This window comes from Megascapheus bottae, chromosome 7 (genome assembly GCF_031878675.1).
Source record: "Megascapheus bottae isolate mThoBot1 chromosome 7, mThoBot2.hap1, whole genome shotgun sequence".
Taxonomy (NCBI): domain Eukaryota; kingdom Metazoa; phylum Chordata; class Mammalia; order Rodentia; family Geomyidae; genus Megascapheus; species Megascapheus bottae.
The window spans coordinates 1,245,215-1,268,472 of NC_143515.1; the positions used below are offsets into that span (position 1 = coordinate 1,245,215).

The 23,258-nt window shown below is 37.7% G+C and overlaps 1 protein-coding gene across 4 annotated transcripts in view; it reads right to left on the reverse strand.

The window, feature by feature from the left end:
* Positions 1–23,258, reverse strand: part of Gcc2 (GRIP and coiled-coil domain containing 2) — a 44,397-nt gene that overhangs the window by 13,637 nt on the left and 7,502 nt on the right. For all 4 annotated transcript variants that reach the window (XR_016536210.1, XR_016536211.1, XM_090336283.1 and 1 more), the window contains exons 6-17: positions 19,698–22,154; positions 18,769–18,838; positions 17,095–17,195; positions 16,892–16,990; positions 13,203–13,322; positions 12,103–12,267; positions 11,732–11,836; positions 10,404–10,566; positions 4,536–4,636; positions 4,366–4,443; positions 2,093–2,230; positions 971–1,092 (exon numbers count right to left, since the gene is read on the reverse strand). Coding sequence is in view for 2 of the 4 variants with exons in the window: in XM_090336283.1 (XP_090192409.1) it covers positions 971–1,092; positions 2,093–2,230; positions 4,366–4,443; positions 4,536–4,636; positions 10,404–10,566; positions 11,732–11,836; positions 12,103–12,267; positions 13,203–13,322; positions 16,892–16,990; positions 17,095–17,195; positions 18,769–18,838; positions 19,698–22,154 (3,719 nt within the window). In the remaining 2 variants the exon portion in view is untranslated. The remainder of the gene's footprint in view (positions 1–970; positions 1,093–2,092; positions 2,231–4,365; positions 4,444–4,535; positions 4,637–10,403; positions 10,567–11,731; positions 11,837–12,102; positions 12,268–13,202; positions 13,323–16,891; positions 16,991–17,094; positions 17,196–18,768; positions 18,839–19,697; positions 22,155–23,258) is intronic.

Genomic DNA, 23,258 nt, shown 5'->3' on the forward strand with positions numbered 1-23,258 from the left:
TGGAGAAATACCTCATTCTTCTGCAGTCTATATTTTCACTAGATTCTTAAACAGGAAGGAATATAAACATAAATATACAAACACCATAAGATCATCAGTCCTACCTACGACTGTAGGACCAGTCCTTACATCTGTATTCTACAGATATAAGAGCTTTGAATACTGAACTTCTGGTACAAAACAATGTGCATAAGCCAGTGAATGCCCTACCTATCCTAATATATTTTTGGGTAATTTAAAAACTCTTTATAAGGGGCCGGGAGTTTGGCCTAGTGATAGAGTGCTTGCCTAGCATGCACGAAGACTCGGGCTCGATTCCTTGGTACCATATACTTAGAAAAAGCCAGAAGTGGTGCTGAGGCTCAAGTGGTAGAGTTTTAGCCTTGAGAAAAATCCAAGGACAGTGCTCAGGCCCTGAGCTTAAGCCTAGGACTGGCAAAACCAAACAAACAAAAAAAACCAAAAAAACCATCAACAACAAAAGAAAACACAAAAAAACCCTCTTTATAAATTTGCTAGTTTCAAAGAAGCATTAAACACTATTCAAATATAATTGAGATGCCTAAAAACTCAAGAACAATTTACAACTTTTTTTTGTAATCAGTATCTACTTAATCTAATGGGCGGTAAAGACATTGAGATAATTCTTCTGCTTCTAAATTTTCAAAAACCCTAATGTAATATTAATGTCCAAATTTCTGCTATGAACAGACCATGTGAAGACAAGATTGAGCTTTTAATTTGTATGGCAGCAACCACATTCTGGCTTCACTGTTTAACAGCTTTTGGAATCTGCAACAGTACCCTTCACGGTGAAGTTCCCCCAGTGAAGCCAAGAACCTCTGTGCACACTTCTGTAATACCTAAAGTCTCCCGGTCAAAAGAAGAGAGGATTTTCAGTTTCCTTGGTTAATTACCTGTGTCAATGGGGAAAACCTTGAATACTGGTACTTCTTTTACTTAACTTTACCTTTCTTGTTTGGCTCCCTCAGTTTCAGCCTGAGACACAGACTTATTTTTCTGTTGTTTTAGAACGTTATGAACTCGGACTTTGTAGCTCTCAAATTCAGAGGTTACAGCAGCTTGTTCTGCCTATAACATATAAGAGAAAAAATTCTATTGTAGTATTCTATATTTTCAGACGCTGACAAATTGAAGTGAAATCTGGTTTTGAAAATCAAGAAAATGGCTGGTGTTCATCTGAGTTCTGATTTACCTCACCATGGAACAGTTCTATTGGCCTACCTTTGTACAGCCTTTGCTATAACTTTGTTTAACAAAATGTTTGCTATCCTGGCAGAATAATTCGCTACTTGTTAATTTTACAATGGCACTTTTTGCTTCTGAAACTGTACACATATTTTTCACTTATGATATACTCTTAAAATGCAGTAAAAATTTCAAAGACATTACCTAATTTGCACTTCAGTTTCAAAACAGAGTAGCAGAAGTTCAGTTCTAGGCCTTCTATTGCCTTGAAGGTATCTATAAATTCCATGTTAATTTTGTCAAAACAGCCTCTGCCAAACCACTGTACTATCTGTTTTACTTACTGAAGACAAGGAAATAGGCCCCAATGGTCATTCTGTTATTAGAATGTTATTTTATAATTAGTCCTCAGAAAAAGCTATATTGCTTTTCTAATTTTATTTTTTTTATTTTTTTTGCCAGTCCTGGGTTTGGGCTGTCCCTGGATTTTCTCAAGGCTAGCACTCTACCACTTGAGCCACAGCACCACTTCTGGCTTTTTGCTATGTATGTGGTACCGAGGAATCAAACCCGGGTCTTCATGCATGCTAGGCAAGCACTCTACCACTAAGCCAAACTCCTGGCCCTGCTTTTCTAATTTTAAAAGGACGTCTTACACACATAAAGTGTACATGGAAGAATATGCTCATGTGACTCCTTTTAACAAAGCACTGTTTGGTAATAATGGTCAGAATTTTGAGAGGCACTGAATGGATGTGGAGTAGGATGAGCACAGCCGGTATTCATCTAGACAGTGCTTATAAGTACCGCAGAACCCTGCTAAGGGAGAACCCTGCCTGCTATCTTGTAACAGTGCCACAGTCAGGGGCCCTGAAGGACGCACCTTGGCTGCTCGACTCTCCTCTTGTAATGCTGCCACCTTCTGCTGGTACGCACTCAGTGTGCGCTGATGCTGCTCTGCAGAGGTCTTCAGATGCTCATGGATTTTGTGTTTCTCAGATGTTACGTCAGCAAGTTGAATCTGGGGACAAAACCTTTAAGCTTAGTTCCAGAAATCAGATTTTCACTAGCTAAAAATATTCATTAACAAAATACATGAATTTGAGATTGTGAGACCTAAGTTATATGTTAGTGGCAGAACACAGTAGTAAAATATTTTAGGTATTATATTAAAAACAGCAGGGACAATATAGTAGACTACAAGAATTTGGGCTAGGTGCTGGTGGCTCACACCTGTAATATTAGCTACTCAGAAGGCTGAGATCTGAGGATGGCAGTTCAAAACCAGCCTGGACTCAAAAGTCCATGAGACTCTTATCTCCAATTAATCACCAGAAAACTGGACGTGGCACTGTGGCTCAAGAGGTAGAACAGTAGCCTTGAGTTGAAGAGCTCAGGGACAACGGCCAGGCCAGAGTTCAAGCCCCCAAACAAAACAAAACAAATCTGATTACTCAATGTAAGAAGTTGATTTATTGGCTAGGATCATGGCTTAGGGATAGAATGCTTGCCTAGCATGTATAAAGACCTGGGTTTTATTCCTCAATACCATATAAACAGAAAAAGCCAGAAGTGGCATTGTGACTCAAGTGGTAGAGTGCTAGCCTTGAGCCAAAGAAGTAGCCCAGGGACAGTTCCCAAGCCCTGAGTACAAGACCCAGGATGTGGGGGGGGGAGGGGCAGGGACAAGTAGATTTACATTTTCTTTTCTTTCTTTTCCTTTCAGTCAGTAAGTGGCTTGAGCTCAGGGCCTACTAATCTCACTTGGCTTTTTCACTTAGCCCCTTCTTCAGGCATTCTGCTGGTTAACTTAGATGTAAGAGTCTCATGGACATTTCAGATCTCAGCTTCCTAAGGAGCTAGGACTATAGGCATGAGCCACCAGCACCTGGGCTTATTTTTTCTTAAGCAATAAATAAAAGAATATTAATTGTAAGAAATTACGGATTACATATTTAAGAACTTCAAGACATACATTTATTTAAAACTGCTTTTGTTACTGTATTTTATTAAGAGGATTCACATTAGGTTTGGAGCCAAATTTATCTATTTTGTATTGTTATTTAATGTATTAACACATCTTCAAATACATAAATTTATTTACCTCTTCTACTGCACAAAAATATTAAAGATTCTTCTTCTTCCCCTTTTCCCCTTCCTTGGACAGTAAACCTCCTACTTATAGCTGCCTATTGTAGAACTGAGATTACAAACAAGAACTACTACCATGACTGGTGTATTTGCTTGAGATGTAGGGGGGAGGGGGCAGGGAGGGAGATCTCACTAACTGTTGACCCAGGCTAGCCTTGAATCTCAATCTTCCCAGTAAGTCAGCTCAAGCTGCTGAAGGAATCTTATTTTGTTGTTGTAGGTGGTTGTAGGGCTTGAACTCTGGGCTGGGCGCGGTCCCTGAGCTCTTCAGCTCAAGGCTGCCACCCTACCCCTTGAGCCACAGCTCCACTTCCCCTTTTCTAGTGATTTATTGGAGATAAAAGTCTCCCAGTACTCTTTAGTGCTTAAGCTGGCTTTGAACCTGATCCTCAGATCTCAGTCTCCTGAGTAGCTAGGATTATAGGCATGAGCCACCTCTCCCAGCTTGAAGGAATCTTAAGAAAAAAAAAACAATTTTTAAATTTTTTTTGCCAGTCCTGGGCTTGAACTCAGGGCCTGAGCACTGTCCTTGGGCTTTCTCAAGGCTAGAGCTCTACCACTTGAGCCATAGCACCACTTCCAGCTTTTTCTATGTATGTGGTACTGAAGAATCAAACCCGGGACTCCCAGCTCAAAAAAACCCACATTTTTTATTGGCATCAATTAGACAAAATGGTTTTTTATTTATTAATAATAATTATCATTTTTTTGCCAGTCTTGGGGCTTGAACAGAGGGCCTGGGTACTGTCCTTGAGCTCAAGGCTAGCATTCTACCACTTGAGCCATAGCCCACTTCTGTTTTCTTCTGTTTATGTGGTACTAAGGAATTGAACCCATGGCTTGCTAGGCAAGCACTCTATAACTCAGCCACAATGCCAGCCCAAGAAGGGTTTATTTTGGTATCTCTAAATATGTATCTAATGTATCAGATTAGACTCACCTACTCTGTTACCCTCCCTTTTCCTGTCTTTCCCCTTAAATCAAAGTAAATACAAAGAATCTTACTTTATAGACTTCTACTTGCTGTTGGCTTGCTTCCAGCTCACCCTTTAATGATGCTTGAAGTATTAAATGATCTGTTTCCTACAGAAGGAAAATTTTGGTTAAATTAAAAAATAAAGCTGTTCACAAACTATGAATAAGTATTAAAATATGAAACAAAGAAATTAACGTACTGCTTGCTTTGAATCTGCCAGTTCCTTTTTGGTTTTCACAAGCAGCTGCTTGATTTTGGTGTTTTTTTCTTCATATTGTTGCAGTGAAGAATGTAAGGAAGCTAGTACAAGAAGTAAGTTCAACAGAAAGAGATGAAACAATTTTTTATGGGTGAAAATAAATACACAAATGACAAGTCTTTTCTTTGTATTAAGTCAAGCTTTAAAAGAAACCCAGTTTAGCTTTTAATTATGAAATATTACCAATATCTCTGACAGTAGTGGTAACCATACAATGAATTCCACTGTAAGCAGTTCCCAGACTGACAAGTACCAATACACATTCAATCTTACTACACTCAGACCAGAAGCCAGCAAAGGTAAGGCTGTTTTTGTGAAGTTTTAACAACCTGCAGTTTATTTAATCACAGGTGCTTTAAGGTGCTACAACAGTGATGTGAGTAATCACCATATAGACTGTGTAGCACATAAAACTTGTTTACCATCTATAGTCCTGTACTGAGAATCTTCATCAATCCCCGACTTCTACCTCATCTACTCTGAATTCCCATTGGATTATTTGGAAGAAAATCCATTTATCAATAAATATTCTAAAACATATACCTCAAATAAACATATGAAAAAGTACCTCAACTTGAGCAACTGTGGCTCATGCCTGTAATCCTGGCTACTCAGGAAGATAAGATCTGAAGGATTGTGATTTGAAGCTAGCTTGGGCAGAAAAGTCTCATTTCCAGGTAGCCAGTAAAAAGCTTGTAGGTGAGGTATGGCTCAAATGGTAGAGTGCCAGTACTAATAAAATAAAGAATGAAACAAATGGAAAAAAAAGCGTATTTATAATTGTAGTATATCTGAGGCATATACCTGCTTATTGTTTTTGTAACAGTAACTCAGAATAAACTTTTTGTGGGAGTCATTTTCAATGAAAGAGAAATCAACCAGGAAAAAAAAAAGAAAATGTAATAAAACCTTTTACTAAGAAAGGTCAATATGGGTAAGTGGACTCATTGTCTAGACACTTGCAATCAGCAGGCCAAATCTGTCAAAACTTTGACAGAGTATGTGACAAGTAGAGTTTCAAAGAGAGTGCTTGACTATACAGCTGGTCTTACTAGTAATGATGAACTATTTGAGGCTAAATTCACATACAGAGATTATATCATTTGGTAAAGTCAGAGGTTTCTTTTTCAAATTATTTTTGCCAGTCCTGGAGCTTTAATTCAGGGCCTGAGTATTGTCCTTGAGATTTCTCAAGGCTGCACTCTATCCCTTGAGACACTTCCAACTTTTTCTGTGTATGTGCTTCTGAGGAATTGAACCCAGGGCTTTGTGCAAACTAGGTGAACACTCTACCATTAGGCCATACTTCCAGCCTGAGGGCTAGCTTAACTATGTATAATTCATTTATTTACCCAGTTATAAAGAGTGATTTTATATAAACACAGGTTAGATATGAAGCCTTGCAAAGTATTCTAAAAGTTATGATATAAGGTGTGATAAATTTCTCACATCAATGATTATAACATGAAATTAGGGGATAGCACTCTACAAGTAATACAAAGCAACATTTAAATGTCAGAAAAATAACCCAAAAGTCTATCTGAAGCATTATGAAATACCCATTATGAAATATTCAGGAAAGATTCATTGTTTTAATTGTGGGACATGGTCAAAGTTTATCAACAGAGTATCAGAGGATTCTGAACAGTAATTTCAAAAACCATATATGAAGCTTTTGAAATGAGAACTTCTAAGTCCCAAACTTTAAGATTTTGTTCTATCTTTTCATCCATGACAAGGCTTTTCAGAAAGCTCCCCAGGAGTTGTATGATACAGAAATCAGGTAGGGCTCCCAATCATATGGTGCTCTCTTTATTTCTATTTTTCATCAGTCATGGGGCTTGAATTCTAGGCCTGGGCATTGTCCCTGAGCAATTCAGCTCAAGGCTAGCAGTCTACCACTTGAGCAACAGCATCACTTCCGTTTTTCTGGTGGTTAATTGGAAATAAGTCTCATCGACTTTTGGGTCTGATATGGCTTTGGACTTCAATCCTCAGATCTCAGTCCTATATAGCTAGGATTACAGGTGTGAGCTACCAGTGCCTGACTTTTATTTTTTTAATTTAGTTTATTTTTGTGCTAGTCCTGGAGCCTGAATTCAGGGCTTACACACAGCTTTTCTGCTCCAGGCTAGTGCTCTACCACTTGAGCCACAGCTCTATTTCCAGCTTGCTTTTGGTAGTAAATTGGTGGTAAGAGTCTCACCACCTTTCCTACCCCAGCTAATTTAGAATCGTAATCCTTAGATCTCAGATTCCTGAGGTATGACCACAGGTGTAAGCCACCGGTGCCCAGCCTTATAGTCTCATTATAAAAATGTCTGGGCCAGGAGTTTGGCCTAGTGGTAGAGTGCTTGACTAGCAATGCACGAAGACATGGGTTCAACTCCTGGGTACCACATACATAGAAAAAAGCTGGAAGTAGTGCTGTGGCTCAAGTGGTAGAGCTCTAAGCCTTGAGAAAGCCCAAGGACAGTGCTCAGGCCCTGGGTTTCAGGCCCAGAACTGGCAAAAGAAAAAATAAATAAATTTAAAAAATTAAATAAAAATATATGAATAAAGTTCTCACAAATTTTAGTTTTATGAATCTGTGTTTCTCATGAGCATCAATCACACTTCTTCTATTACTGTGGATATTATAAGCCTTGTAACTGATAATGCTTGTATCTTTTCTCTAACTTCTAGGATGTTCAAAACCAAACTTTGATCTCTTACATGACTTTACAACTTACCTCTACCTCAATATTTCCTTTTATACTACTTCCTCACTTACATATCTAAAGTCTCATTAAATCTTTATCATCACTTCAAATTATTTTATGGAAATTTTGCTTCTAGCCGTGAGTAATTAACAGTGTCTAACCATCACAAACAACTAAAGCAACCAAACAAAATACATAAAATCTTTTTTTCCCCTGACATCAGACAATATGTAGGGTAGGTCTACCATCCCAGAGACAGTAAACAAAGAGGTGAGCCCTGTTATTGTCCTGGTTTTCTGCAATGTAAGCAATTTCTAGACTGTGGTGCAGGAGAGGAATCTAATGCTGAGAGCTGTTGGTCTTGTTGGCAAATATAGAACAACTCTGAGGAAAGAGTAATGAATAAAGAACTGCAGTCTTCACACAAGGCTATAAAATTGGCCTATGGAATTTCCACTAGCCATTTGGAGAGATTTTTCTGAGTATATAAACATTCAGACATTTGAAGAGCACCACTTTAGGAGTGAGGCAGAACTATATGGAGAGGAAAAATTACTCTACTCTTGTCCCAAAAGGGAATGGGGAGAAAAAAAAGACAATTTATAAAAGTAGTGAACTGATTGACTAATGATTTGACGGGCAAAAGGTGAACACTGTAGATGAATACAAAAGCTAACATTCAACAAGGAAAATTTACATTTAAAGAGAAAAAAACCCATAAACATACTGAAATGACAAACGGAAAATATAAAAAAGAATCAAATGGAACTTTTAGAGATGGGTGCACTATGTAAAATAAAAACTTCACTGGATGGGATTAATGGATTATATATTAGACAATGGTGAATTTGAACACATAGTTAATAGGAACTATTTAAAAATACATAAAAATAGCACAAAGGAGAAGAAGGAAATAAGTGTACTACTATAAGCTTCCCATAAGACAGTTATTATGTATGGGCCAGGAGTATGGCCTAGTGATAGAGTGCTTGCCTGGCATGCATGAAGACTTGAGTTCAATTCCTTGGTACCACATACATAGAAAAATCTGGAAGTGATGCTATGTTTCAAGTGGTGGAGCTCTAGCCTTGAGAAAGCCCAAGGACAGTGCTCAGGCCCTGAGTTCAAGCCCTAGGACTGGCAAAAAAAAAAAAAAAAGAAAAAGAAAAAGAGAAAAAGTGTATAATGTAAATGAAAGCAAGGCAATCCAATTACATAATTCAAGAGGTCTATGAAAAATCCTAAATCAGCAACTAAAAACTACGAGACAGGAAAGGAGGAAAAGGCAAATAAAAGACAAGACAGACAGCAACCAGGAAGGAATAAATAACCTATATACTTAATGTAAGTGATGTTAAAAAGAAATGGTTTATTCACTTCAACTGAATAGCACAGATCTCAGCTTGGTAAAAGCAACATTTGACACTATGCCATCTAAATTTTATGGTCTAAAGTTCAGAAGCAGCCTACCAGACATGACGTAACTGACATGACAGAAACACTCCATGCAGCAACTAATACAGTCATAATAAACTGATTTCAAGTACACAAAAGGAAATCATTTGCTAGCTCAGGCATAAAAGAACTGAAATCCTGAGTACATACTAAATGTCAAGGATTACATTAGAAATCATTAACAGAAAAGTATTTGATAAAAAAATCTCTTAATATTTAGAAATTAAACAACATTCTTCTAAGTAACCCACTGATCTAAGAACAAATCACAAATTAAATATTTTGAACTAAATTAATGCCACATATGGATTTGTAAGATACAGCTGAAGGAGTAGACTATATTAATATCATCCTAACACTGAAGATATTGAAGAAATTTTATGGACAAAGTTCAAATCTTTTTTTTTTCCTTCCTCCTTTCAGTGGTAATGGAATTTAAACTAAGGAACTTGTAAAGACTGCTGTTCTGCCATAGAACCATGCCTCTAGCCCTTTTTTGTATTGGCTGGCTGTGTCTGGATGACAATATGCTTATTTTAGGCTTCCTGTGGTAGCTGGGATGACAGGCATACAACACTATACCCAGCTTCTTCTGTTGAGATGTGGAGTCCTTCAGACTTTTCTGTCAGACTTGTGTCAGCCTCCAATGTGACAATGATGTCAAATATACATCATTGTGACCAGAAATGGTAGAAAAGGGGTCTCTTGAACTTCTTTGTCTGGGCCGGCAGGAATTGAAATCCTCGTGGTCTCATCTGTTACATAACTGGAATGAGAGGCATGTGCCACCATGCTATGTTGTTGGTTGAGAAGGCATCTCTCCAGTAGGCCTGGGCTTGCCTACCATTAGCATGTTTAGGCTCTTTCTCTCAAGTAGCTACAGATGTGCTAAGCCACTGGCACCTGGTTTAGAAACATCTTTAAATGCTTCAGTTACATTTACATTTTGCCAATCACTGAATGATGGAGAAAGACCTTGTATCGATCATAGAACAAGTACTTAAGAAATGTTTAGCCAGGCGCAGTGGCTCATGCCTGTAATCCTAGCTACTCAGGAGGCTGTGATCTGAGGACTGAAGTCAGCCTGGGCACAAAAAGACTGCGAGACTCTTATCTCTAATTGTATTAATCACTACAAAATGGGAAGTGGGGCTGTGGCTCCAGGGGTAGGGTGGTAGCCTTGAGCTGAAGAGCTTAGGGACAGCACCTAGATCCAGGGGTAGGGTGGTAGCCTTGAGCTGAAGAGCTTAGGGACAGCACCTAGGTCCAGGGTTAGGGTGGTAGTCTTGAGCTGAAGAGCTTAGGGACAGCACCTAGGTCCAGGGGTAGGGTGGCAGCCTTGACCTGAAGAGCTCAGGGACAGAGCCCAGGCCCAGAGTTCAAGCCCCACGACCCTCCCCCCCCACTACACACATACACATACACACACACACACACACACACACACACACACAAAAGTTTAAATGAAGAATTTTATCAGGCAAGTGCCAATGTGGATTATTAAGATATTTGTGGCAAATGGTTTTATATTCCTTCTGATCCTCATATCTGGCATAGTGTTAAAAACACATGGTAGGGGATTGGTGAGATAATTTAACGTTGCCCTCTCAACCTGTTATGATGAAGGTAAAGTGGATTTATTTTTACTTACTCATTTCTTCTTGTAAAGTTTCTTGTTTTTGCTTTTGAATTTTTATTTCTTGTTCCAAATCCTCTATTTGGCTGTTTTTGTTTGTTAACTTTTGATTTAGTTCTTTCATCAAACGTTCATAATCTGCTATTTCCATATTCATGAGTGTAGTTTGTTGAGCATCCTGCACATTTTATAGAGGATTACACATTCCTAAGTTAGTGTCATTTGTAAAGTTGCTAAAATGGTGCTATAGAAAACAGATAATTTCAGGTTCTCTATAAGATACTAGTATTGTAAATAATGTAATGAAGAAATGAGAAATACCTTCTAGCTTTTCTTTTTTTTTTGTGGGTCATGGGGCTTGAACTTGGCCTGGGCACCTGTCCCTGATCTCTTCAGCTCAAAGCTACCTCCCTACCCTTGAGCCAAACCCTACTTCCTGATTTCTAGGGGTCAAATGGAGATAAGAGTCTCAGGTCCTTTTGTGCCCCAGGTAGCTTTGAACCTTGATCCTCAGATCTCAGCCTCCTGAGTAGCTAAGATTACAGGCATGAGCTGCCATGCCTGGATTTAATTTCATAGTTGTTTTATAATAGTTTAACTCAATTTTCCTAGTTTCATTCTATTATAACCTTTTTTTTTTTTTTTTTGCTAGTCTTGGGGTTTGAACTCAGGGCTGAGCACTAGTCCTTGGGCTTTTTTTCTCAAGGCTAGTGGTCTGCCACTTGAGTCACAGCACCACTTCCAGCTTTTTTCTATGTATGTGAAACTGAGGAATTGAACCAGGTCTTTGTGAATGCTAGGCAAGTACTCTACCACTAGGCCAAACTCCTGGCCCCATAACTTTTTTTTTGGTCAGTCATGGGGCTTGAACTCTGGGCCAGGGGACTGTCCCTGAGCTCTTCAGCTAAAGGCTAGAGCTGTACCACTTAAGCCACAGTACCACTTCCAGTTTTCTGGTGGTTAACTGGAGATGGGTCTCATGGACTTTTGTGCCCTGGCTGGCTTTGATTTCAGTTCTCAGCCTCCTGAGTAACTAGGATTACTGGCGTGAGCCACCGCACCCAACAAATGAGTCAGTTCTGACTGTTGTCTTATATTACCTTTATTTATTTATTGCCAGTCCTGGGCCTTGAACTCAGGGCCTAAGTACTGTCCTTCGGCTTTCTCAAGGCTCTACCACTGGAGCCACAGTACCACTTCCAGCTTTTTTCTATGTATGTGGTACCGAGGAATTGAACCCGGGTCTTTGTGCATGCTGGGCAAGCATTATACCAGTAGGTCAACCTCCTGGCCCTTATATTACCTTTACAAAAAATTTTTTTTAAAAGAATTACTTATATTACCTTTTTAACAAGCTCTAATTCTTGCATGGTTTTCTGAAGTTGTTTCTTTTCCTTTTGAAATTGTAGCTGAAGTTCTTCAAGCTCCTTTACCGTATTGATATGCTCCTAATTAAACCAACATTTTAAAAAATGATATTTAAGGACTTTAAATTTGATGCCAAAAAATCCAAAAAGATTCATATTCTTTCAATATTTAAAAAATATACACATTCAAAGTCAGTCTGTATTCTAAAGTTTGGAGCTTCCATAGGTTAAAGAATGAACTTTTTTGTGCTCAGTGTTCATTCCTTACTAGTCTTTTCTTCATTCAGTAATATTTTGATGAAAATATCTCTATTTCCTGTACATGTAAATCAATAGTTGTTTTTTACCTTAATCTTCTGTTCTTTGTGTAGTTTTTCGGATTCCAATTCTTTATCTACCACTGCTTTAGTTCTCTGGAGTTCTAAAATTTGTACTTCTAATAACTTGGCATTAGACTGCAGTGTCTCAATACGGGCCTGGAGATCTTCATTATCCGAACTCAATTTTTCACACTGAAATGATAAGTGATTTATTACAATAAATATGTGGAAAATATGCAACAAAAGATAGATGTTCAGTGAGAATACTGGCATAGTATAAAAATTTAAGATTTCAGCAGAGTACCAGTGGCTCATGCCTGTCATCCTAGCTACTCAGAGGCTGAGATCTAAGGATCATGGTTCAAAGCCAGCTGGGAAGGAGAGTCTGTGATACTGTTATCTGTCGGGGTCCTTCATCCCCAGTCCCTCTTGAGGAGGGATGGGAAAAACACACCCCAACCAGTCCAAGCCGCGAGAGGAGAGGGCCCACTGTTCTCCCGCACTTAGCCTTGCTTCTTCAGAGCACGAACAGAAACGCCACGCAGCTTCATCAAGGCAGGAATCTCTCTCTCTCTAAAACTCCCCTCATCTCTCTCTCTCTAAAACTCCCCTCGTTGTATTGGGTGCGGGAGCCTATCAGCACAACAGGTGGGCAGGATAAAGAGGTCCACTTGTTTACCCCTACTACAGGTCTCAGCAGAAAGTTATTAGAATGGCGTTACTTGGCCCCCAACAGTTATCTCCAATAAATAATTCCAAAAAAGGCAGAAGTGGCACTGTGGCTCAAGTGGTAGAAGGCTAGTCCTGGGCAAGAGGAGATCAGGGACAATGCCTAGGCCCAGAGTTCAAGCCCCAGGACTAGCCAAAACAAAAAAGAAAGAAAAAGAAAAAAAAAATTAAGATTTCAAAACCAACTCCATGGAATGACAATGTTAAAGCAAGAGTAAGTTTTACAAGCTACCACTGTTGATAGCATAGTTTTTAGCTGTTTTGTCAATATTCTTCTGATATAGGAGAAAAAAGGAGAAATTTTATATCTGATTATATTTAAATTATTTACACAAATATAGGCTGTGATTAAAATTTGTCACAATTTTCATGTTTGAATAGATTTAACTTAAAATTACCTGGAAAGCTGAATTTCTTAATTGTTTGGTAAGGTCTTCTATATGATGCTCAAAATTATTAGCACGTTCCTTTTCCATATCCAATTGCTCTGATTGCTTATCATACTCTAGTAAAAGATTCTTCAAAGAAAGATAAAAGAATTTAACATTAGATTATTATGCATTCAATAGGTCAGGCTGTATAATCAAGCTATCTTGATATAAGACTTACTAAGGGGCTGGGAGTTTGTCCTAATGGTAGAGTGCTTGCCTAGCACGCATGAAGACCTGGGTTCGATTCCTCGGTACCACATTTATAGAAAAAGCTGGAAGTAGTGCTGTGGCACGTGGCAGAGTGCTACACTTGAGGAAAGCCCAAGGGCAGCGCTCAGGCCTTGAGTTCAAGCCCCAGGACTGGCAAAAAACAAAACAAAACTCACTGAGGGCTGGGATGTAGCTCAGTGGCAAAGCACTTGCCCAGGCTAGCAAGTGCAATCAATGTCTTGGTTTTGATCCCCATTACCAAAAATTTTAATCTTTCTCTTTGTAATTTCTTATACTGCTCTGAACCTCAGAAAAGCCTTTTTTTTTTGTTGAAGAACTCAATAAACAACCAACTATTTTGATGTTTTTTATTATTTACAGAATTCATTATTAGTTTTTGTACCCAATTCCATGTTGATAAACTCTTAAGTTATTGTACATTACAATTTTTTCCTCACATTTTAGTCTGTTCAGATTTTAGACTGTTCAGTGTCAAGATTTTTCTCATATAGTTTTAAAATTCCTTTTCCAGTGATTTGTTTCAGATCCTCCCAGGATAGTAGATAGTTGGTTACACAATCAATCTGCAACACTGCTAAAGTCCCTCTTCTGTTACATTATAGATACTGAGAATTTTTATATAACCTTGAGTCAGATACTTCACTTGTAAACTGGTGATGCCAATGACACTTTGGTTGTTTTGAGAATTACATGTATTAAAACACATAAAATACTTTAGAAGAACGCCTGCATATATGTTGCTAATATATATGTGGCTACCATGTAGAATTCTCTTTTTTTTTTTTTGCCAGTCCTGGGCTTGAGCTCAGGGCCTGAGCACTGTCCTTGGACTTTCTCAAGGCTAGAGCTCTACCACTTGAGCCTATGCACCACTTCTGGCTTTTTTCTATATATGTGGTACCGAGGAATCGAACCCGGGTCTTCGTGCATGCTAGGCAAGCACTTTAACCACTAGGCCAAACTCCTGGCCAGAATTCTCTTTCTTTTTATTTTACCAAAAAGGAAAAAGGAACTCTTGTTTTGTATGTGTGTACAGATACTAGGACTTAAATTCCATGCCGCATGCTCTTCGTAGGCTTTTTTAAAAAAAAAATATTATACCGGGCCGTGAGTTTGGCCTAGTGGTAGAGTGCTTGCCTAGCATGCAAGAAGACCAGGGTTCGATTCCTCAGTACCCCACATACGTAGCAAAAACAGAAGTGGTGCTGAGGCTCAAGTGGTAGAGTGCTAGCCTTGAGAAAGTCCAAGGACAGTGCTCAAGGCCTGAGCTCAAGCCTAGGACTGGCAAAAAAAAAAAACAAAAGAAAAAAAAAATATATATATATTATACTTAGTGCTCTACCACTTGAGCCACGCTTAGATTTCAAACCTCAATCCTTAGATCTAAGCCTTCTGAGTAGTTAGGATTATGCCAGGAATCAGTGGTACTGGGTTTCTAAAACTTTTAATGATTTTTTAAAAATTTGTAAGTTAACCTGAGATTTAATATTTCAAGTAATATTTAGTCATCCTATATAACTTTTGAAGTTTTCTTCATTAAGGGTTCAAACCATTATGTTTCTTTCTAAATTTCCGCTCCATACCTCTATCTACTCCCCTTAGTTTCCTATATAATATATACCTTCCCCTTTTAGTTGTTTGCCTGTTGGTGCCACTGGAATTTAAGTCTTAAGTGCACAGGAACTTAATCCTATTTGGTTGGAAATGATCTATGTGGTTGAACACTGTCAGTCTAAGAACTCAGAATTCAGTTCAGTTGTATAAATATTTGTTTAGTGATACATGAAGAAATTAATGACATTTATTTTACATATGATGATTCTATAGGACTATATATATTTTTTGCCAGCCCTGGGGCTTGAACTCAGGGCCTGAATACTGTCCTTGGACTTTCTCAAGGCTAGAGCTCTACCACTTAAGCCTCAGCACCATTTCCGGCTTTTTTTCTTTTTTTTTTTTTTTTGCCAGTCCTGGGCTTGAGCTCAGGGCCTGAACACTGTCCTTGGACTTTCTCAAGGCTAGAGCTCTACCACTTGAGCCTCAGCACCACTTCTGGCTTTTTTCTATGTATGTGGTACCGAGGAATCGAACCCGGGTCTTCGTGCATGCTAGGCAAGCACTTTAACCACTAGGCCAAACTCCCGGCCCCCCGGCTTTTTTTCTATGTATGTGGTACGGAGGAATCAAACCCAGGTCTTCATGTATGCTAGGCAAACACACTACCACTAGGCTAAACTCCCGGCCTCTGTTGGACTATATTTTAAAAATGTTATAGTAAGAGTCTCAGAGTAGACAAGCACAGTACCTCCAAATAACAGTGCTTCCTTCCACTTTTCTGTTTGATGTCTTTTGCTTAAGGTTTATTCACTTGACCAGAAAAAAAAATATTGAATTGTAAAACTAATAACGGCCATCTTTTTCTTCTATTTTTGTGCCAATTCCGGGGCTTGAATTCAGGGCCTGAGCCCTTGTGTTCAAGGCTAGTGCTCTACTATTTGAGAAACAACTCTACTACAGGCTTTTTTGTGGTTAATTGTATGTTTGGCTTTGAACTGTGATCCTCATATCTCAGCTTCCTAAGAAGCTAGGATTATATAGGTGTGAGCCACCGGCACCCAGCCCCTTTTATGAGAAAGTTCCTAGATAGAATTTTACTTAAAAAAATACACTTAAAGGTTAACCAATTTAAAATCTTGACATCAGGATTTTAGAACTATACTGTATAAAAATTAGGGAAAGGGGCTGGGAGTGTGGCCTAATGGTAGAGTGCTTGCCTAGCATGTATAAAGCCCTGGGTTCAATTCTTCAGTAACACATACACAGAAAAAGCCAGAAGTGGAGCTTTGGCTCAAGGGGTAGAGCACTAGCCTGGAGAGAGCCCAAAGCCCAAGGACAGTACCCAGGCCCTGAGTTCAAGCACTAGGACTGGCCAATTAAAAAAAAATTAAGGGAAAAAAATGCCAGAAGAATGCCAAAAAAGGGGCCGGGAGTTTGGCCTAGTGGTTAAAGTGCTTGCCTAGCATGCACGAAGACCCGGGTTCGATTCCTCGGTACCACATACATAGAAAAAAGCCAGAAGTGGTGCTGAGGCTCAAGTGGTAGAGCTCTAGCCTTGAGAAAGTCCAAGGACAGTGCTCAGGCCCTGAGCTCAAGCCCAGGACTGGCAAAAAAAAAAAAAGACAAAAAAGCCAGAAGTAGAGCTATGGCTCAAGTGGTAGCTTTGTGTGGAAAAGTTAAGGGACAGACCCTAACCGTTCAGTTCAAGCTCCAGGACTGGGGCTAAAAAAAAAAAAGAAACAAAAAAATCCTAGGGCAAAAAGATTCACTTAACAAAACCAAGGTAATTGTTTTATGAATAAGAATAAACATTTCTCATACATTTCTTATTAGTTATGCATATAATTTGTAATGACCCTAACATTTACCTTATAACTTTCTGCCCCTTGAATGAGATCTCTCATGGAAGCAGATAACTGATCCTTCTCTGACTGTACAGATTCAATTTCTTCCTTTAGTGTCTGGGCCTGTTTTAAAAACAAAGTAAAGTTAGAGTTTTTCATGGACAGAAAAACTTGGATTGTCTATAACCTAAGATAACCCTTACTCTTGTATTTTTAGGTAAGCTTACCTCTTTTCTGCTAGAATCAAGCTCTTTCTTTGCTTTCATAGCAACTAATTTTAGCTTATTTATTTTTTCCTCCTTCTCTTTTGATTCTTTTTCCAGATTTCCTAAAAACAGAAATGAGAGGATCATGTATTATATTAAAAAGAACAATATTCAAATTATTATTATTTTTTTGGCAGTCCTGGGCTTGGGCTCAGGGCTTGAGCATTGTCCTTGGATTTTCTCAAGGCTAGAATTCTACCACTTGAGCCTCAGCACTTTTGGCTTTTTGCTATGTATGTGGTACCGGGCAATCGAACCCGGGTCTTCGTGCATGCTAAGCAAGCACTCTACCACTAGGCCAAACTCCCGGCCCCTCAAATTATTTCTTAATGCTAGAATTTTTTTATTCAAGGAACAAAAAAATTTACAGAATGAAATTATGCTAAGTAGCAAAAACATCTTGTTAAGTGAAGGCTCAATTGTATTGAGGCAATCAAACTTCTTCATTTTCTTAAATAATTTTAAACATGTCTAGCAATTGGAGTTGTTGTTCAGGCTTTTTAAATGTGCTCAGGCATTGAGTTCAAGGCCCAGGATTGGCAAAAAAAAAAATTAAAAAAAAGAAAAAGGAACAACTTGTCTATGGTCCTCAACTTTTTCTATATTGCCTTGATTTCAATCATGTCTTCTAAAATGCAAGTTACACATGAATCTCTAGCCTAGGTATTTAGGTATTTCATTAATGCAGATTTATTTTTGAACTGGTATTTAAACTTTTATAATACAGAACCTCCCTCCTCACCCTAATCATTTGTTTTAAAAATCTGAGAATCAACTAAGCATTAAATTTAGGAACCATAGAACACTGTACAAAACTTCCACATCTCCATCTCGTTAGCAACCACGTCTTCCTTTTTTTTTTTTTTTTTTAAGTCTGTTATAAGGCTTGAACTTAGGGCCTGGGCACTACTCCCTGAGCTGTTTTGCTCAAGGTTAGCACTCTATCACTTGAGACAAAGTTTTACTACCAGTTTTTTGGTGGTTACTGGAAATAAGAGTCTCATGGACTTTCCTGTCCAGGCTGGCTTTGAACTGAGATCCTCAGCTTTCAGTCTTCTGAGTAGCCAGGATTACAGACATGAGCCACAGTGCCTGGCCATTTCTTCAACATTAAATGGAATAAATGCCTACCCCTAAAGTTATTGCAAGGAATAAAGTATGAAGCTTCAACTTTTCTGCACCTCTTCCTCCTATGCTTGAAGTTAGATACCCACTGTTCCTTCTTTTTACCTTTCTTCTGTATCACATTCCTTATGCAAAACCCAACTGAAGAACTTGCTCTGTGGTGGTCTTCAATGAAAACAGGCAACTTCCTATGCTTTCAACACTATATGCTCTCTACACTCCAGCTACTGCACTTTCAGCATCTAAGCAGTAAGCTTCTCTATCTTGTTTACTTTTCTATTGCCAAGTTTCTAGAACAGTTGAGCACTCAAATGATGAGAGAACCAAAATTATCACAGAAGCATTTCAAAATGGAGTCATATACACTAGTGCTTAAGGGGAAAAAAGATGAGAGGAAAATAAACATATTTATTCAATTTAAAAATTCATTAATTGGCTATTGTATTTCTCAACTTATTCTACTGTTAGCAAATTTGTTTAAGCTGATAGCCTCTGTAAACCCATAGTTACCTATTTTTTCTTCCAGTTCTTTTACTGAAGAAAGTTGATCGTTTTTTACGTGTGATTTCTCTAAGGAATCCTAGATTTTGTAAGGGAAAATAAAAACGAAAAAACAGAATTCATTGTAAGTCCTCGCAATGAACTTGCCATCGCTATAAGATGAGATAAAATTATTACCAAGGAGAAATCACGTAAAAACTAGTTTCCTTGTCTTCCTTTTGCTGGTAAACTAGGTAGCACTAACATTATCATACATATGTCATTTATTATTTTAAAAACTTACCAAAGGCAACATGAGTAACATAAAACATGTCAATTACATGTGTAACAAGGGAATGATTACAGGTGTCCTACTTTTACAACAATTTTAAGAAAAACCTTAAAACTGTACCAAAAGTAAAATATCACTTAAAGCAGTTTCTCACTCAAATGTTAAGATACAAAAAAGCCAAGCATGGTGGCTTCCTACCAATAATCCCAGTAGAGACAGGGAGGATCCACGATCACTATCTCAATAAATAAGCCTGCTGTGGTAGTGTGCATGGCTCAAGTTGTTGATCACTGCTTAGCAAGCATGATGTTCTGAGTTGAAATCCATGTATCATAGATCACAGAAAAATGAAAATCCACGTTTTTCATTAGTTGTAGTTTTGATAGTAATTATAAAATTTTGACCAACCTGTTTAAATCTCTAATCATTTAATCTTATTTAAATTCAAGATTTTAAAATAAATGTATACCACAAAAGGACCAATATAATTAACACAGCATACACAAACAATTTTAACATATTTGTCAGAAATTTGACATTAGAGCTTAAACGGTTGTATCAGTTATTTTAAAGTGCAAAATGCTAAGGAATATATTTCTAGATTGTATAGGCAAAATATTTTAATCAAAATCAAATTAAATCCAAGTGAAATCCAAAATGATAGTACCTTTAATAATGTCAACTCTGCTTTCACATCTTGTAATTCAGATTCTTTTTTTTCTAGTATTGGCCTTAGGTCTTCATGTTCTGTTGTAAAAGATGTTTCATTACTAGTTTCATTTTTACTATGTAACAACTGAGATACTTCTTCAACTTGAATTAAAAGATTCTGATTTTCAAGCCTTGTTTTTTCATTAGTGTTCTTCATTTCTAGAAGCTCAAGTTGTAGGGCTTCTTTTTCTGATATCATTTCTTCCATTTTTTTACTCAAGAGAGCCTTTTCCTGTTCACAGTCTCTTAACAATGACTTAAGTTCTTCACACTGAATTACATTCTCTTCTTGAAGGCACTTAATTTTTTCTTCAAATTCTAATACCCTTTCATCACACTGAAAATTTAATTGGTGTTTTTCTTCATTTATTTTTGTTAAGGATTTGCCTAGAGCTTGAAGGACATTCTCGATATCTTCATTTTCTTCTGAAACTGTTGACCCCAACTGTTTAAGAAACCCAGATAACTGAGATTTGACAAATGACTTCTGAACTTCTTCCTTTTCAAACAGTTTATTTAAATTATCTCGCTCTTCCATCATTAAATGAAGTTTCTTTTCTAATTCAGAATTATATTCTCTAACTTCTCCTTCTTTTTTAGAGAGAAGAGTTTCCAAATCCTTACTCAACTGGTTCTTTTCAGAATGTAGTCTATTGTTTTCCTCATAGAGAGATTTTATTTCGGATGACAATGCTTCCTGGTCTTCAGAGACAATTTTCATGTGAACTGTAAGTTGTTCTAGTTTCTGGTCATTTTGACTCTTCTCTTTTAAAGTTTCATCTAGTCTTCCTGTTAATTCATTTACCCTCTGCTCTAGTTCACAATGGTGCTTGGCAGAATGCTCCACTTTCTCCTGAAGTTCTATAGCCAAGCTGTGTTCCCTTTCACATTCCTTATGGAGATTATCTATCTCTTCATGGGAGTTTTTGATTTTACTTATGAAATCGTCTTTTTCTTCACTAAGACAGCTTATCTTTACTTCTAATTCTTTTAAGACAGCATCTCTTTGACTGAGAGTAATGATGTTCTCTTCATTCTTTTCCTGAAGGCTCTTTATGGTATTTTCAAGTTCTGGCACTAACTCTTGTTGCTGTAGTAATTTTTCATTTTCCCTCTGGAGATGATTCACAGCTTCAAGAAGGGCATCTTTTTCATTAAAAGCAGTTCTCAGCTTCTGCTGAAGTTCATGAACATCAGATGCTTGCTGCTGCTTCATTGATTCAAATTCTTGACTTATTTTTCCAGCAGATTCCCCCAGCTCTGCTTGCAAAATTTCCATAATCTCCCGCAAGTTCTCATAATTTAAGATTGCTTCTTGCTTTTCTTGTTGTAGGTTTTCACACTGTTCCTTAAGACCCTGTATTTCAAACATTAATGTTAATTTTTCTTTTTCTGAGCCTGACAAAAGGTTCTCATTTAGTTCTGATATTTCTTTTTGATGATGTTCCTTAAGATTCTCTACTTCTTTACTATGTTGATCTACTGCATGGCAAAACTGTTTATTTAAATCTTCTAGCTCATATTTTAATTTTTCTGTTACACAGCTCTGTTCTTCTTTAGCCAGTAATAGTTCATTAATTTTAAACTCTAAGTCTTCTCGCTCATGAAAAAACTCATCCTTTATATGTTGGACCTCCATTTCAAGTTTCAATTTAAGATTATTCATATAAGTTACTTCATCTTTTAAAATACTATGTTGAGACTCCAGTTCTTTTAAGGAATCTTCTAAGTGTTTGATTTTTTCATTTGCTACTTGTTCTACAAAAGTATCTTCTTGTGAGAGCACAGAACAACTCTGACTTTCTTGGTTTACATTTGGGGTGCCTTTCCTTAAATTTTCTAATTCATACTCATATTTCTCCTGAATGTTCTTACTTGCCTCACACTGCTGTATTAAGTTCTCCTTTTGCTGGTTTAGCTTGTTTATTTCTGACTCATGTTCTTTAGATGATGCTTCGATCTGGCATAGCAATTCTTCCACTTCTTCTTGATGTGTAGCTTTCAACTGCAAGAGCTCTTCTTGTAAGCTATTAATATCCTTTTGATATTGCTGAGAATTTGTTTCAATAATATTTTGGAGGTGAGTGATCTCTTGCTTCTTTTCATTAGTACTAGTTTCCAATTGCTTCTGTAGATATAAAATTTGTTCCTCAAAAGCTGGCTTAATTTTCTGAATCTCTTCTTGTAGTCTTTTCACATTATTTTCAGAGTCTCTTTGAAATTTAAGTTGTTCTGAAAGTTCTGATTGCTTATTTATTGCTTCTGTCAGTTCTTTTTGTAAGGTAGCTGCATCTTCACTATGCTTGGAGTGTACTGCTAACAACTCATTTTTCAGATTTTCAATTTCTTTCACATACTTTTGCTGTGATTGTTCAAACTCCTTGTGTACATCTTCCATCTTAGTTACAGAATCCTATAACAAAAATAAGCCGAAAAATTATTTAAGTAAGTCACAAGAAACTTCTGTACTCAGGAACTATATCAGCTACCAACTAGACAGGAAAGAAACTCAGGTACCTAGAGAAATATGATAGTAGTATGTTCAAAGAAGTACTGTTGGGCTTTCCTATTTTAAGATACTACATGTAAGCAATAGTAAGCCTGTTACTTAGTAATCATTAACTAGGAAATATTCTGCATTCAATTCTGGTTGAAAGGGAATACATTAGCTAGGCATCAGTTGCTCACACCTGTAATCCTAGCCGCTTAGGAGGCTGATATCAGGGGGATAGTAGTTCCTGGGCAAAAAAGTTCATGAGACACTGTTTTAGACAAAGAAGTTGTGTATGATGATATGTGGCTGTCATCCAAACTGTGAAGGGAAAGCTAAAAATAGATAGTGGTCCATGCACACACATGGGCAGGAAATGAAACCTGATGTCAAAAATAATCAGGATTAAAAAAGAGCTAGAGGTATGGCTCAGTGGCAGAGCAATTTTGAGGAATAGTTGAGAATAGTGTCAGCTGAGCAAGCACAGGGCTTCTGAGTTCAATTTCCAGTACCTTTCTCCAAAAAAAGTAATAAAATACTTAAGTTGTAAGTCATAAATCTTCAACTTACAGCTCTAGAATAAAATGAAGACTTTTTTTTTTTGGTGGGTCTGGCCTGGGTGCTGTCCCTGAGCTCTTCAGCTCAAGGCTACCTACCACCCTACCCCTGGGCCTAGGCATTGTCCCCGAGCTCTTCAGCTCAAGGCTACCATCCCACCCTTGATCTAACTCCCATTTCCTGTTTTCTAGAGGTTAATTGGAGTCTTGGGTCCTTTTGTGCCCGGGTTGGCTTTGAACCTCGATCTTCAGATCTTAGCCTCCTGAGTAGCTAGGATTACAGGTGTGAGTCACTGCGCCTAGCTAATCGAAGACTTTTTAGAGAAAATTAACATAGACCTAACAGGCAAGGAAGTAGAAGATAATAGTAGTTCCGAATTGTAGGAAACTCAATTTACTTTTTAAAAAGAATGGCATTATAAGTGAAAGACAAACAATGTAATAAGTAAATATTAACTTTTTCTGGGTA